The sequence below is a fragment of the Gavialis gangeticus genome, unplaced genomic scaffold, assembly GCF_001723915.1.
Source record: "Gavialis gangeticus isolate Ggan-Ray unplaced genomic scaffold, GavGan_comp1, whole genome shotgun sequence".
In the NCBI taxonomy this organism is placed as follows: Eukaryota; Metazoa; Chordata; order Crocodylia; family Gavialidae; genus Gavialis; species Gavialis gangeticus.
The window spans coordinates 2,719,352-2,736,590 of NW_017729034.1; the positions used below are offsets into that span (position 1 = coordinate 2,719,352).

Here is a 17,239-nt window from a genome sequence, read left to right on the forward strand (position 1 = left end):
GAGCGCCGCTGCCCGCCCGGGGACCGGCTTCCTCCCGCGGTCCCCTGCTTCTGCCTCTGCGGCACTGGCCCTCACCGGCGGGCCTCCATCTAGCCCCGCCCCGCCCCTCCCCCACGGACTGACCTGCTGGGCTGAGGCGCACAGGTGCATGCACTTGGCACTCAGCCCCCCAGCCCAGCCTCGCATAGACTCCAAGAGGCTCTGAGATGTGCCGGTGGGTCGAGATCCACTGCCTGGTGACCACTGTATTAGGGGTATCCTGCTGGGTAAGAGCCTATCTCCTTTGCAGTTCATTGAATACAGTTTGTGGAGAATGCTCTAAATCTTGAAGGAAACTAAGTCTTTACAAAGTACTTACTTTTGTAAGTTTTTCTACTTCCACCCTTTGCTGATAGTAGTGTATATTATATACTGATAAGTCTAAGTAAGACAAGCTTATGCATTCAGGTAGGAGGTTACAAAGGCCATTGATACTCAGAGAAAAGTTGGCTTTGGAAAGGACAAGTTACCTGTTTTGCATGGAGTAAAGGATGTCTGTGCAGTTACTGTAGATATTATTTTACAAGATTGGGACATTTATTTTCCACTAAAGGGACTCATTCTCCACTGTGCAGCCCAAGTTCTAAAAACCTTTTTCAATCTTTCATTCAATAGGTAGGCACCTGATTTTGTTTTTAGATTGATCTAAATTGGGTAACACGATTAAAAAGAAGAACCTTCTTCGGTGTTCTGAAGCGTCTGTCTCTGATGTGGAGTCATACAGTTAGAAATAGAAAATGTTCTTGAAGATCACTCAGTCTATCTTTTCCTGCAGTTTTGCTAGTTCTTGACACAACATCTTATTTTCTAGAAAGGCAGAGTGACAGTTTCTTCCTAAGATCTGTGTACACTCAAAGATCCAACACTGTGCAGAAGTATTTAGTCAGACATATTCCTGTATGTTTAGATGATTTAATAAAAAACCTCCTGCCATCTTGGAAACTTCAACAACCACACTGGAGTGTGTGGAAAAACTGACTAGAAACTGGAAGTGAAAGAAACTAGTAAATTTCCCCCTTTTTTAATCCTTATTGAACCTGTGCCTAGACAAGTTTGCTGTTACAAAGTGTCATCTTACAGCTACAATGTAAGGGACTCTTGTAATACTGTAGCAATTTCCTTTTGAATTTTTGCACTTCCCAATGAACACAATACAATGAGATAGAAATAGGGATGTACTTTGCAATGTTGTAGATTTCACAGAAACTGTGACTTTTTTTAAAGCTGGTTTTGTGGACAAACTTAACAATAAAATGCTGGTTCCCCATGGGAGCCAGTGGTCTTCACTGCCTTGCAGCCCACCCAGGAGAGAGAGGCACCAATGGGTGGGGCACCACAACAGGCAGCCAGCAGCCAAGATGGCAACTGCCCTGCCCTCTTGTCCTTCTTCCCCTCCCCCCAACCCAGGGCCTCTGCCAGTCAGTGGCAAGGGGCAGGGCTGCTGGGAAATGCCAGTGAAATCAGTTCTTTGTGCTGTGACCAAGCTGCAAAAATTCCTTTGTCTTGCCACAAATTAATAGGTCCCTAGATATAAATTGTTGTTAAACTTTTTCTCTGTTTTTAGCTGACTACACCACGTCACCTATCCGTGGACCTGGAGATGGCATGGAAACTGAGCAGCCACCTGAACCTGTAGAAGTAATATCTAGTTCACAGACTACAAGCCATCATATCCATCACAACCCACACAAAAAGCCAGTACCTTCACTGAGTCCTGGAGTTCTTCAGCTAGGAAAAGTAAATGCTGACAAATCAGTGGAGATTGAAGCTGTTCGAATCCTGGTTCCCAAAGCAGCTATAACTCATGTTGTCCCTACCAAAAATGCTAAGTTGGCTAAATCAGGGGGCCATCATAAAGGAGAGACATTATGTCAGTTAGATGGAGCTGAAGATGCTAAGAGAGAGCTGTTGGAGTTAAAAAATGCAATAGAAAAGCTCAAAAATTCAGAAAGGAGACTGCTACAGGATAAGGAAGGGCTCTCCAATCAGCTGCGTGTACAGACAGAGGTAAGTTTGGGAAGTGTTGGTAAGGCGATAGATTTAAGACTAGAAGGGGAACAGTGTGATCTAGCAAGCCTTTTTTTCTATGACACAGTAGAAAATCTTGCGCATTAATTCTGCATCCGCCCTATTTTTTATAATCAAGCTAGAAATGGAGATTTTTCTATAAAGACTTGAAGTGATAGAGAATCCACCTTTTCCGTAAGAAAGGTGTTCCAGTGCTTAGTTAACCCTGATCTCTACCTTATTTCTAGTCTGAATTTGTCAAGCTTCAGCTTCTAATCATTGTCTCATAATCCACTATGCTGTGTTCTTGCTACTCTGTAACAGTAGAGAGATTCAACACTGTAAAAGTATTATTGAAGGTATTTTTCTTGAATTCATCAAGATATCAAGGATAGGTACAAGTACAGAAAAACTAGCCTGCTATCTGCCCCAGCACTGTATCTAGCAACACTGTAAACTGAACTACAAAAAATAATTTTCCCCATTGTGTACATTTATTTTATAGCGTATCCCTTTGGTTTACCTAGTCCAGTATCTTTTTCTCTGATCAGGGCCAAGTACATCAACCAGGTGCTTCAGTGTAAAGTGAATGAAACCCTAAAGTGGACAATTATGAAACATGAATTGATGGCTGAAAGAATACATATATGGTTTGGGTGTATTTAAGCAAGAACATATTATTGAATACCTATGCTCTGAACGCTTAATCTTCAGCTTTCTTTTTCCAAGAACCTCATGTATATAACAGCTAGTCTTTGAAATGTCTTGTTACCATTTCCATACAGAAAGCCTGGTAATGCTTTAACAGTTGACTTTGTTTCCTGACTTCACAGTGGATAATCAGTGTAATTCTTTGGCAAATTGTGTACCTCCTGAGCAAACATTGTAACTGGACTCTTATCAACCCAGCCATCCTATCCCTCTCCTATTGTAGGTAAATCGAGAACTGAAGAAGCTACTTGTTGCTTCTGTGGGGGATGATCTACAATATCACTTTGAGCGCATGGCCCGGGAGAAAAATCAGCTGATCCTAGAAAATGAAGCCTTAGGACGAAACATGTCGCAGCTGTCTGAGCAATTAGAGCGGATGTCTATACAGTGTGATGTGTGGCGGAGCAAATTCCTAGCGAGCAGGTTAGTGTGGCTGTTGTGCTTCTTTGCTAAATGTGCATAGTGAAAGAACATATTAAAAATGCATATCTGCAAGAGGGCAGTTTTCACAGCTGTACATACCCCCCTCCCCCCCCCCAACTTGAACTTTACTCTGAACACGAAAATCTGAATAATTCAAAATTATCCTTCTAAGCCAAGGGTGGGCAAAATCTGGCCCATGGGCTGGATCTCACCTGTGGCAAACTCCCATTTGTCTGCAGCCCCTGCCTACACATCTCCTAGCTGGTCTTCATGAGGACCCTAGGATCACGGGGCTGTGACGGCATGGGGCTAGGGCTACGAACATACAAACTTCATTTCATAAATCTACTGGATACAAAACATCATGGACTAAATATAGACATTGGATTTATGGCACATTACAACCTGCCTGCCATCTGGTAACTCCAGGTAGCCTCTCTACATTTTACCAGCTATATTCTGTCACCAGGTCAGCATCCCCTCTGATCTTCGCCCCCTGGCCAGTGCATACAAAAGGTGTTTTGTAAATTCCCTTTGAGAATTAGAACTGAGAGATCAGAGAGGGAGTAGTCATCTTGTGAGAAGTGTGCACCCACAGCTAATTAGGTATTTTTGTCTTTGATAGATTTTTGATGTGCGTTCATTCTGGTACACAGTTGTTGTTTGGTTTCTCCTACATATTTTCCATCAGGGCACTTAGTGCACTGGATGACATATGTTTCTGGAGGTGCAGGTGTAAGATCCAGGAATGGTGATGGTTCTGTTGTGGGGTGTAGTTATTGTGTTATACAAAAGGATGGAGTTTTTTTTCTGCAGACTGGAAGCTGAGATGACTATTTGACTTGCTTCTAACTCTTCATGTATCTTAACCTTTATGATCCTTAAAGCTTTTTATTTGTGAAGTGCTTTGCTTTCCCAAATTTCCTTGGCAGTTGAAACTGAACATAGTGGTTTTTTTTTATTTCCTGTCTTGAACAGTTCCAACATTTTACCCCCACTGGAACTCCATTTCAGTAGTGGAACTGTTCATGGGTATCCTTCCTTGTTTTAGGTGTGGGTTGAGGCATATTTAATTAAGAGCTTTGTTACACTGATATTGAAACCTGTAGCACAAGTTTCCTGCATTGGCTTTGTGACTCATGGGTTAAGGACTTCTGAATCTTTAAATGTTACCTTCCCTAATTAGTGTGTTTCTGCATTAGTCCTGTGCCTGTGGCAGAGGATATGAATCAGGCTTGTGGGAGCAGCCTGCGACACAGATTTGGGGTGTGCTGAATGTAACACACCACCTTTTTGTGCCACTTTTCTTGTTACTTACTCTTCTTTTGGAGGCAACAAATTGTTCTTAGATGCATTTATTTACATGTAACTTCCATTTGCCCTTGGATATCTTCCTTTTAAACTTTACAGTGGTAGTGGCTGGCTGAGACCCAATATAAAGCTTTCTTCTTGCCAAACTGCTTGTGGTGGCAGGGACCAAAAATGGTTATGAATGATTTAGATGTTCAGTCTTGTATTTCATTCCCTAATGCGCACAAGTCCAGATCACACACCACCACCTGGTTATTAGTTTTAACAGAGGCAAAGGAATGAATGAGCAAGAGCTTGAACTCCATGTTTGACTTCCTTAAATCACTCCCAAGTGATGTGTCAGTCACAGCTACTAATGGGACTGTGTTGGGTGGGGTATCTTATACCGCACCTGTCCCTTGCTTTATCTGCTCTTCTTTAGGGCCAGCTAACCTCAGGATTAATTTGTTCCCAAATCCTAATTTTTTTTCTTCATTTTAATATTGTGTATCTCATACTGAGATTTGTAAGCCTCAGAGTTCCTGTTGAATGTTTAACCTCCGTATGCTATACCTGTGAGAGGGGGTTTTCATTTTTTAACCTTGTGTGTGAAAGTAGCCAATTTACAAAACCTTATTTCTTCTGCAGAGTCATGGCCGATGAGCTAACAAATGCCAGAGCAATTCTTCAGCGTCAAACCAGAGACGCACAAAGTGCAATTCAGGATCTGTTGAGTGAACGTGACCAGTTCCGTCAAGAAATGATTGATGCCCAAAAGTATGATTGCTCTTTCATATTTTTTTGAGCTTTTATATTCCTGCCCCAGGGACTGCCACTTGCACTCCCTATTATTTTAGCCTATGCCTTGATCTTCCTTAGGCCTAGAATCAGTTATTTCCAGCCCTGTTTCTAGCGTACAGCTATTAACAAAAATAGACGCGAAGACTGCACCTCACAGGTGATACTAAGAATTGGAAGAGCCATAGCAGTTGAACTTCCTTTTTGTCCACACAGGTTGATATTTATTAGTAAGGAATGATATGTGGGACCTGAGTTTCCCAGTCCACAGCTTTGCCTCTCTTCCATACTTGTTTATCATTTGTAGTCTGTCAATCGGTTGTCTTCCTGTGTTCTTTGTTCCCACCCAGAACTAAATACTAAATGGCCTTACCTATTTCCCAAAACTCAGATAGGCTGTTGCCCCACTTTTCTCTAAATTTTTTTTTTTCCTTTTAATATAGGGTCTTGTTTTTGTTCTATAGGCTCTAGGGAATAGTCTCCTTGTTCTTACATTTTGTTTAAATATATAGTATTTCATTTTGCATTTCCTTGGTGTACATCACAAGTAGACTTTGATTTTTATAAGTCCATTATAAAACATAGCTCCTCAGTTTGAAGTGTTACACAGTGCTGCCAGCATGCACAAGTGAGGATGGTCATTAATGTAACTGTATTCTCTCCTTGTACAGAGTGTTAGAGGAGCTACTGGTTTCTCTCCAGTGGGGAAGGCAGCAGACGTACTATCCTAGTGCTCAGCCTCACACAACAGCAGAGCTGGCTGCTGTGAACCATAAGCTGGCCAAAGCAGTGAGTTCCCACCTTCTTGGAAATATGGGCACCAGCAGTCCAAAAAAGACTTCCCAGCCAGCAGAGTTCTGCAACACACCTGCTGAGAAAATGGCTGAAATGGTAAACCCTTATTTGTAGCTCTGTAGCACTACACAGATGCAGGTGGCAGTTTTCTTCCTTGAAAGGCAAAACAACTCTTCTGAGGCCATTTCTATCTAGTGAATGACAGCAAATTGCAATTTAGTTAAGTGCAGAAGTAATCAATTTTTAGCTCTTTCTCCTCTAACAGACTTCTCCCCTGAGTATAGAAAAGTAGAGAAACTTAATACAGTTCCCCCCTAGGAACTGCATCATGTAACCTAACACCACTGGTATAAGGCATTTCTCTGCTATCCATCACTCTAGAAATTAATCTGAATGGACTCTTTCTTTTGGTCTCAGGAAATCTTCTGTGGGATATTTTTTCCCCATTTCCCCTCCTCTTGACTTTGATTAGGATGGAAAAATATAGTCTGTCCCTGAGCCTCTGTAACTGCCATTTAGGTACTTAACACTGCAGTTTAAAGTAACTGGTATTGTATTAAGCAAGATAAGCACTGGAACAGCAAAACTGAAACAAGGCAAAATAACCTAATAAATGGCTAGTAAAGCAGAGTTCTCATAAACCTGTAGAGGAAATTTTGCAAGAACAGCTGGTCTGAAGTAACAAACTGCAGGACTTAAGGGCAAGCATTGCTTTCCCTCTTATTTCACAATCCCAATCCAGAAATGACTGGGATAGCACTTACCATAAATTTAGAGAAGAGATTGGAACAAAGAACTGCCAATATAAATTTAGACTGCTCCCCTGAGGGAGTATATAAAAGTTGAAAAGCTTAGTACAGTTCTTCTTTCTCAAAAGCAAGTAGTAGTAGAGGGAAAGAGATGGAGAAGGTAGACAGGTGGGGTAGATAAAATGGGTCACTTCCTCCATACATTAAAAGAACTAGTCCCATTCAGTGGGGGTTAAGATGAATTGATTTTTAAATTGCCATTTGGTATGTGTCTATCTAAATCTATTTTAACCCACTTCTCCATCATGTTTGTTATTTTTTCAAAGAAAAATCATGCATTTCCATTGATTTTTATATAACCATTAAATACAGATTTGCATCTAGTCTTTTCACACACGCACTAGATTTGATGAGTCTTTCACCACCAGGAAGTGGTATGATATAACTGAACATATTTATTTAACCAATTACCTGGATTTTAAGACTTATCGATTTTTCATTTTAGTAGATTAGTAAATGGTGTATGGTATTGTGCCAAGGAGCTGCCTATGTCTTGTCCTCAGTAACAGTCTTCATGTCTCCTACACTTTTTAAACCCTAAGTATGGTTCTTGACCTATTGTATGACACTTAAAAGCTTGGCCGCAAAAGTTGAATGGCTTTGCTCTCAATTCATTCATGATATAGAAAAGTATGCGGCCTGTAAGTTTGATAGCTTACGGATTCAGCAATTTTTCATTTAAATTAATTAAGCAAATATAACATGTTTAGGCCTTACCACTTTTGTATTAAATCAGGATTTAATTTTGAACAGACTTATTTTTGAGAGAGGCAGTGCTATTTCTTTTAAACAACCCTGATGGGGGTAGAAGGAAAACTAGGGAAGATCCAAAAGAATGTTTAACCTCTGCTCTGTTCATTTGTGTTTTCTCATCCCCTGTTAAACTCTTTCACAAGAGAATGATCTGTTCCATGCAAGCTCAGAAACATTTTTTTTAAACTAATAAGCTATAGTCTAATAGAATTAAACCCACCCAGCAGATACACTAGCTGGCTGTTGTACTTTTAGGTAGGTGAAGTTGCTAGTAATTCTTAACAAAGAACCAACTATCTTACACACTGTTATTATGCATCTCTAGAGTCCAATGTGTTTTTTTTTAAATATCTGTTTTGATTAGCTCAGATACTTTTCTGAAACTCTTACTCTGTCCCTTGAAAACTTTTCAAAACTGTTGGTAGTAAAGTCGCGAGAGCTTACTGATGCAGAGTTTCTAAATCTACGCAGAGCATCTAGTGACTTCATATTGCAATAAATAGCAGGGTGTTTAGATCCTCAAAATCAAAACTGACCAGGGCATGAGGGCTGACAAGCCTTCAACAAAGCTGTTGTATGTAAAGTATCAGGAGAATAAATATATCAATTTGAAATCTAATACTGGGGTTTGTTTGTTAGGTGCTACGAGTCCTGGATCCAGCTGCATGTACAGAAACACCACCAGAAGTTCCCTTCTCTGAGTCCTCCCCATCTTCCTTCCTTTCCACAAAGAAGAACATTGGACGGTTTCACCCATACACCAGATATGAAAACATAACATTCAATTGCTGCAATCACTGTCAGGGTGAACTGATAGCTCTTTAAAAAAAATCACAGTGCTTGAGAACAAAGCCCATGTACTTGCAAATATGCTGTATCTTCCCATGAACAATACTATTTTCCATTCTTTGCTATGCCTTTCCTGGGGATGAATTTCTTATACTAGATATAAGTTTACACTTCTGTATCTCTAATGCTTAAGGACCATGCACACTACACTCTGGGATTTTTTTTCCCCGGAGCTGGACTATAATCAATACAATTTGTGACTATCTACAAGGCTATAAAGTATTACGACAATAAAATTCTAATGTAGGTAGGCCCTTAGATGTATAAGATCTGTTGTTATATTATGCAATATTAATGGATTTCTGCTCAGGGGAAGACAAAACATTAAGCTATTTAAGAAGAATAACCAGCAAGTTTTCTATTTGGAACTTTCGGATGGTGCTTCTCTTTTAAAAAATAAGCTGGATGTATGTTAACTGGAGAAACGTCAAGTCATGGCAGCCCTTTCAGCTGAAAGGGAACTGATTCTGTATTTCACTTCCATGCTATATTTATTTTTCTCTATACTATATGACAGACTTTTCTGTGATGCTGTGTTTTTATTCTAGTAACCAAGTTACAAAAGCAGGTGCAGTGACAATGGATGTTAACATGCTCCAATGACATCAGTATTCTGAATTTTTATCCTGAAGCCTGTCAAAAAAAAAACAAACAACAACTTGAACTCTATGTACGGTATTTAAAAAGGATTTTTTTGTTGAATGGAATGTGGAAGCTTGAGAGTGCAGTGAGGTTATTTATGTTTGCACAAGGTTGAAACAAGGGGATAGAACCTTTGTTTTAACTTACAGAACCAAACTACTGTATAGCTGATGCAAAAATAGGGCAGTGGCTTCTCTAGTGCATTATCTTTGAAAACCAAAATGTATCCTATTCCTAGATCCCAGTCCTTTCTCAACCTCTTCCCTGTGTACAGCACCTTTGAAAAGGATAAGGATCAGGTACTACATGTGGGTAGGCAGTAGAAGAATAGTTTTTACTTACCTGACTTCAGTGTGATTGAAGCAAGATGAAATATAGCCAGAGAAGATTTATTTTGGCATTCTATTCAACCATATTAGTTGCAAGAAGAAGGATGCAAATCCATCATCACATGAAGGCACTTAAGAGTCTTACTCATAGAAAAATCTATGCAGATCGTTTACAGACCTCTAGTATCCTGCCACTCACAAGAGGCATAACATACATGGCCTGTGTATGTAATTAAAGAAGAGGTTTCCAAAACAGTCAATGTTTATTTGGTAAGTCTTGTACCCTGTATAGGGAATGTAAGTTTTACTTTCCTGTCTGCTGCTCTTGGCCATACTTTGGCCTGTGCAATGACAATTTTGCAATAAACTTCCTTTGCACGTTATTTTTAGCAGTTTTACCTGAATCTTTGATACTACATTCTTTGCAGAAAAAAGGAAGTATGTGGTATACAAGAAATGCAGAATTAATTCAGCTCTCATATTTCTCAAAGACTAGCTAATAGGCATGTTCTTATGTTCCCTGCTGGACCTCCTCACTTCCTGGAATGGAATAAGAGATTCCCAGTGAGAACAGTTTACTTAGCTATTTTAGAAAAACTAGTAAAAATGCTTCTAGTCAGCAATAGACTTTGGAATGTTTTACTAATAAGAATGAACAAAATTCACTCTTCTAGCCCAGAAATGAACTAACTGAAGCTGGGCTGAATGTGGAATAAACAGGCCCCTTGCAAGTCTGGCTAGATGCATAAAGCAACTTGAGTATTTGAATCTACATTTTTTTTTTTTACATATCCCCTTCCTCCACACACCCCTTTGTAAAAATGTGGCCTTGTTTATCCACCTAACTTCTCCAGGGGGCTCTGAGCAGTTTAGACATGCTAGCTTCTAGGCACCCACTTGCAAATGCCCAATTCTCACCTTTGTGATTAGGTTTCCTCTATTTGTCATGTAGATTCCACTAGGTGGCAGAGCACCTAAGCACTAGGCATTGCAATGCTAAACATAAAATCCCACTGTCAGTGCAATGATAAATCATGTCAAGCACATACAGTTACTGCAAAACCTCTGACCACTATCAAAAGGAAATTAAAAGCTACAAGAGAGGGGAATGCAGTCTATAGAAGCGATGTGGAACAGCCTTTGCCCTGAAAAAGCCAAGAAAAAATGTCTACAGCTATGGAGTGTAACAGATGAGCAAGTTTTCAATTTCCTACAAAAAAGTCTGGCTTTGCCCTTTTAAAGGAGAAAAACCCAGGAAAATACAGGTTTTCCCTTGCAGCCTGGGGTGTTCCAGCCTGTAAGGGCCTGGGGGAGCAGGCAGAGGGTGATCTGACATGGGGTGCCACATACATGTGTGCATGCACACATGCACATAGCTAGCAATACAGCCATGCAGTGTGGTGGAGAACAGCTCCCTGCAGGTAAATCTATGGTGGGGAGAAATAGGCAACACATGGGGAGATGACTAAGGCAGCAGCAGCAGCTTGTGCCAAGCCTGCAGTGAGGGAGGGACTGGGGCAGGGATGGCAGTTGGGGCAGGGCATGAGCCAGAGCAGGCAGAAATGTGCAGCCACATGGCCCGGCTGGGAAACAGGATGGAGCCAAGGGCAGCTCATCCTGGGAAGGGATGGGGGGTGGGCCTGATGGCTCCCTACTGCTATGCACACTTGCAAGGAGGGGTCAGGCCTATAGGTGGTGTGGCAGGAGCGGGAGGGCACACCATGCTGCCATGGCAGGGCACACAACTCCTAACTGCTGTGGTGCCTCACCTTGGCAGCCATGGCAGCACAGTTGGTGTAGGGCTCTCAGGGGCGGCAGTGGTGCAGAATTGTATTCTGCTGCTGCCAGCCAGGCAGAGGGCACCTCATCTTGGTGGCCATGGCAACACAGCACTCCCTCCTGCACTGGGTCCTGCCTGCTGGGCTGCAGAGGCAGCTCCTGCCTGGTGCTGGTGCTGGTGCAGCAAAGCTGCAGCCCTGTACACTGCTGTGGGCACAGAAATCTGAAGGACATATGACCCCTACTGACACATTGCTATGCCCACACACCTCCTGCCCCAGGCCTGGGGACAGTGGGTCACAAATGAGGGGCACCAGTAAGGCTGGGATGTGGGGGCTGTAGGTCAAGAGTGAGGCACCAGCAGAGTTGAGGCTGCGGGGCAGGAGTGAGAGGCACCATCAGGGCTGGGAGGGGAGGGGGAGCTGTGGGTTCGGAGTAAGGTGCAATGGCATGAGCAGGGCAGCACACTGGCATAGCAGGACTGCTCAGCACCATAAAGCAGCTGGGGGGAGAGCTGCAGCTGGACACTTCCTGGTGAGTGAAGGGAGCAGGGGAGCTCTGGTTTACCAGGGTAAAAAAACCCAAAAGCAAACGTCAAAATATACTGCTATTTAGGATTCATTTTATTATAATGACTGAAGCACTGGTAGGCTTCCAAATTGCTTTAAAACTGTAAATATATCAATAAAAGATTGTGCTCAACTGTTTTATTTCTCTCACTCTCTCTCTCTCTCTATATATATATATGTCTATAGTGGCATTTCATATTTATTGTGGGGGGGAAATGGGGATTTTGTGTTTTTTTTACTTTAGAGAATTTGGGGCTTGTTAACATAGAAACTGCAGATAAGTAATGACACCTACAGACACAACTTGGAAAAAGATTTAATAGATCTCTTAACATCGTTACATTAGGCTCCTGACTCTCAGAAGTAACAACTTACTTACTGAGCATTCCCATTATTTCAGTGGGACCACCCTTGGAGTACATTAGCCTCTAATTCAACCCACTATTAAGACACTAGCCCTTTAAAGGCTTTTAGAATAGAAGACTTTCCACCAATTAGCACACGTTCAGATTTTTTTCTAAACCTTTACAAATACTGAGAATTAAAGGCTTGCCCTGAATCTGTTGGAACACCCAACAATTTCTAATGAGGTCAACAATAATAGCCAATCTTTCCACTTAAGTTGATAGTACACATGGGTCTACTGCAGCTCCCAGATTTAAGATTTTAATTCTACACTTTAAGATCTTAATGTTAGAAAATAGCTAGAGTCTCAGTAAATTGAGCCCAAAAAGTTGTTTGTAAAGATACTCTCAAACTCACTTAACAGCTTTGCTTTAAAAGTTCACACACAAGACTGTTCCACAGGCAAACAATCATCATAATTGAAGGCTGGTCTTCTGTAAGTCCCTCCATCAAATGACAGATGAGCATTCAGCACCAGCTGAAGCACATGTGTAGTCTTTAAGAGCAGCTGCAAACAGCACTGCATTCAACCATAAATTATTAATACTCCATATTTTATACACCGCAGGCCTCATTAAAGAATCCGTTAGACATTGAGACCAAACATGTATTTAAATATACATATATATGAATTTACACTTGCCACAGCAATAAAGACATTTATTCTCACTTGGGCTCTATAGGACCAAGAAGACCCCTCAGTCATATGCACAACAAAATCAGGTTTGTCATTTCAAATTCAAAATAAATAAGTAGTAAATATCCCTGTCAGTTAAAAGATGCCTTAAAAACTATTATTTAAAGAGCTTTAAAATGCCAGAGAGAGACAGCAACAGCAAAGAATCACTCAAGCCCTGAAAGGGTAAGAGCCAACACCAACAATTATCCATGGACACATCAAACGTTCAGCTATAATGGTCAGTGAAACGGAAGGATTTAGGTTCAGAAATGGTACACATGATATTCTGGATTTGTTTTGCTCTTCTGGCTTCTAACCTAAGCTGTCTTGATCGTTCCTTGGCAGCCAGTTCCTCTGCACGCTTTTCCTTCCTCTTTCTTTTTAACCACCTGCGGAGAAACAAACACATTTGGAAACACTGACTGAGTGGCTGTAAGCTCTCTGCCTCTTTCATTACTTGCTGCTCTCACTTCCTGTACTCATGGTAGGACCATACTTCTCTTAAATAATTTGGGCTGCAATATGACCAATTAACTAAAGCCATCTTGGCCCTTAGTAAATAGGCTACATTTAGGAATTAACTGTTTGCTGGAATACGAACATGAAGAATACTACCAGATAGGTCAATAAGGGTGCTTTGAACAGTAAGAGGGCCAGGGGGCAAAAGGACTTTTGCCTAAAGCAATTTCAGTCCCATTTCCACAAATCTTCACTGATATCCAGCCTTGTTTTTTGTGTAACTTCTGCTAATGGATCTTACCCTGACTTGGAAGTCATGCAAGGAGTGGCAATATTAGAAAAAAGCACTGGGGACAGCACAAATTAGACATTAAACTATTTAAAGCATTTGCAGGACTTATTGGTAGGTGAAAAAAAACCACTCTGCACAATACTGTGTGCCTTGACTAAAGACATGTATTATACAGCATATAGCCATATATTATAGTGTGGTATTTTTAAATAAAAACTACATCCATAAGCACTTCTGAGAGTTAAATAGTGACAAAGGGAGACACTGGCACAAAATTGAAGAGAAGTTTTAAACAGAGATTTGGAATGAAAAACAGCATCGATGAGGGAGAGACAAAGCAAGGCTGTTCCAAGGTGTAGGAGGACACAAACATCCACAAGAAGCAGCAACAGAGATGGTGCTGGTTTTCAAGTCTTTGTAGAAATTCTCCTCTTTTCCCCACCCAGTAGCATAACTAAGAGTGTACAAACCAAGGGTACAAGCCCTGGGTACCCACTAAAAGTGGGCACAAGAATGACACCACCTGGGTCACTGCCACCCTCCAGAGCACAGAACCTGGTTGTTATGCCTCTGCCCCTACCTACTATAATATAGTATATTATGCAACTGTATTACTCCCCTCAAACATTGTGGATTATGATTTGTATAAAGACAGAGGCTTTACAAATGAAGCTGCATTGTAAAGTATTTGCAATGTTAGCAGCTTAACAATACAATTTTCAGATATTTTTGTTTCCTAGGATACAACAAGGAGGTCTGACTCACTCTCTAAAGGCTCTGTCACAGTCCTCTGTTCTTGGAAAGAAGTTCACGGACTGTTCCTGGTGTTTCAAAAATTCCATCTGTTTTTCTTTCAGTTGTTCTTGTTGCTTTTTTTTAAGCCATAACTTAAAAGCTTCCTCTGGATTTCTGTCCTCCTGCTATTTAAAGAAAAATTATAAGTCACTAACCAGGCTTTTTGTCTTTGAAATTAACATGTACTACAATAATGCCTTAAAGTTCTCTAGCATCTTCCTTCTGAAGGTATAAAACATGCTTTATGAGCAAGCTTAAACACACAAGACCAGTGAATCCTTGACAGAATACATATATAAACAAACACTTGAAAAACAACGTACTTTAAGCACAGTACAACAGCCTCAAAGCCCCATCAGCCATTGCCACAACACAGGAGAAATTCAGAGCAAGGCATTTGGCGCCCCAAGCTTTTGGTCATGTATTAGGGATTCATTCACTGCAAATGAAGATGACTATAAATGCTACAGAAGATGCTTCAAACACTTGTTTCTGGCCGTAATTTACTCTAAGGCTTCAGGTACATTATCATCATGTTAAAAGACAACATCAAGATGTGTCCTTCTGCCACTGATTCCTACTGCCATAAGGGATGCAAGCACAGCATGTTGCATGATGTAAGTTCTTCCCATTAAACCAGAGCAATCCTGGATATTCAAGAAACCTAAGTATTTAAGTGAAAATAACAAAACAAGGAGTATTTCTTGCCATGCGAGTTTTCACAATGCTGGGCTGAGTGAAATGGGCATACAGTTGTTTTTAGCTAACCAGTTACCCTGACCTGTACTTCTAGGGTAGGGAGGTTCTTTCTTACTCTACTGTTCAAGTCTTCCATTTCTTTTGCACGCTGAATTCGCTTTTCTTCTTGCACTTGTCCCTTTTTCTTCTGCAACCAAGCTCTAAAGACCATCTCATTCTCTCTTCTCTTCTGCTCCTCTTGTTCTCTCCTCTGTGCTTCTTCCTTGTATGAAATTAAGAGTTGAATAAAGTCAACACCTTTGACGTCTGTGAAGGGTTTCCACATCATAGTGGGCAAATGTAAACACAAGCAGCCTGAATTATATCTGCCTTGCTCAAAAAATAAAATTCTGGGGGAAATACACATACAAAAATACAGCATCAAGTCAGTACTATCTTCAGGGGAAAAAAACAGCCTTGAGCACATCTGTGAGTGCCCTTGTGAATGAAGTTATATTCAGATGTTTTCTTTCAACCCCCTGCTATATCCCAATAACCATTTCCATAAAAATGTCCATGCTTTGTTTCAACTTACAGGAGTTTCAGCAGAAAGGGGTCATACTTACCTTAAGCAAGACCTACCCAATGGCACTTTCATATTTAAAATCACCTTCACTGACCTGTTTTTGAAGCCACTTAGAACACTAGAATAGACTGCCTAGACAAGTTGTGGTGACTCTGTCACTGGAGGTGTTTAACTACATGTTGGACAGCCACTGGTTGGAAATGATCTAGGTACAGCTGTGCCTATATTCTACTATGGATATTTTGGATGCTTTTGGGCTTTGCTAGATGCTGCATGGGCTGAGAGGGCTGTGGGTGCAGTGGGTGTTGGCTTCAGTCCGGGCTGGTGAATTTGACTGGTATGTGTTAGCGCTCTTGTAGCCGGACGTTTCCGGCTACAGGGTTTTGCCCCACCACTCAGGGTCAGATCATTTGGGATCAAGAAGGAATTTTACCCCATAGTCAGATTGGTATGAACTGTGAGGGTTTTTGCCTTCCTCTTGTAGCAGGGGACGTGACCCTCTGCCTAGGATCCCTCAATCGTATATTAACAACCTTTTACAGAAATAGGACATTGGTTGCTCTGATCTCCCTGCTTTACCTGTGGCAGGTTAGGATGTTATGCCTTGTTTTGTGTCAGGGTTGTACAGATGGATTTCTACAGGATGGTTTGGATAGGGCAGGGGGTTGGACTAGGTAACCTATGGAGGCCCCTTCCAGCCCTACTTCTCTATGATTCTATTTCCCCCCCGTAGCCAACATGGACCCAAAAAATCAAAAGGTCTGTAAGTATGTTTGGACTGTTGGCATTAGTCTATAACAGCAATGTCTGCAGCACATTGTCAAGGGGGTTGTGTCTGTATATTTAATTATGAAGGCACTGGTGGCTTGGCATTCCCCTGAGTCAGGAAGTGAACTGCTTCAAAAAAGTAGGACACAGCCTGACAGGCACAAAGCACCAACCTCATACTCTAATAAGCCATGATGATAGCAGTTCTGGCATGCAAAGGACAGCATGGAGAATTTTAGATGTATAAGTAACATTATTGGTAAGAACTGGGTGCTTAAGTACTCAAGTGCCTAAACAGGTCAGTGGGAGTCTGTGGATCACAGTCTTGGACACAGGTGCCAAAATTCCACCAACGTGGCATTGTAGGTGCAATAGTGCTGTTTTGGACCTAGCCCATATTGTTCACTTGCTTCTCAGCTAGCATTTGAGTCCAGGACATTCAACTGCATGGAGCCCTCTAATATTTAAATGAAAGCTGTTATTCCTGTAGCTGTAAAACAGTAATAGGCACTTACCATGTTTATAGATCAGATAATCAGGAAGCTATAGAACACATGCAGAATCAGAAGGTTCCCCATACTTACACCTATTAAAGTAATATTGATTTTAAAAGCATGGATCTTGGAACCAGAAGTTCTACTCCCATCTCTTCAGGCAGAAGACATTAGTACTTCTCTTCATTTCGTATACCTTATCGTTAATTTTGGCATCAGAAAACTACTCATGGAGGAAGAAAGGGGTCCCTTTACAGAACAGGCCACTAGTCACATAACCGGGGGGGGGG

General features: G+C 41.3%; 2 protein-coding genes across 3 annotated transcripts in view; one reads left to right on the top strand and one right to left on the bottom strand.

Moving 5' to 3' along the window:
• Positions 1 to 8,938, top strand: part of BLZF1 (basic leucine zipper nuclear factor 1) — a 14,280-nt gene extending 5,342 nt beyond the window's left edge. Inside the window, exons 2-6 of the mRNA XM_019526782.1 lie at positions 1,604 to 2,046; positions 2,981 to 3,180; positions 5,119 to 5,247; positions 5,940 to 6,159; positions 8,265 to 8,938. Of these exons, the coding sequence (XP_019382327.1) occupies positions 1,604 to 2,046; positions 2,981 to 3,180; positions 5,119 to 5,247; positions 5,940 to 6,159; positions 8,265 to 8,450 (1,178 nt within the window). The 3' untranslated portion in view covers positions 8,451 to 8,938. The remainder of the gene's footprint in view (positions 1 to 1,603; positions 2,047 to 2,980; positions 3,181 to 5,118; positions 5,248 to 5,939; positions 6,160 to 8,264) is intronic.
• A 3,154-nt stretch (positions 8,939 to 12,092) lies between these two features.
• Positions 12,093 to 17,239, bottom strand: part of CCDC181 (coiled-coil domain containing 181) — a 21,314-nt gene continuing 16,167 nt past the window's right edge. Inside the window, exons 4-6 of one of the 2 annotated variants that reach the window (XM_019527581.1) lie at positions 15,238 to 15,384; positions 14,394 to 14,548; positions 12,093 to 13,266 (exon numbers count right to left, since the gene is read on the bottom strand). In XM_019527581.1, coding sequence (XP_019383126.1) covers positions 13,104 to 13,266; positions 14,394 to 14,548; positions 15,238 to 15,384 — 465 coding nt within the window. In that variant the 3' untranslated portion in view covers positions 12,093 to 13,103. Of the gene's footprint in view, positions 13,267 to 14,393; positions 14,549 to 15,204; positions 15,385 to 17,239 lie in introns of both variants that reach the window. The other variant, XM_019527580.1, reaches the window with a different exon arrangement.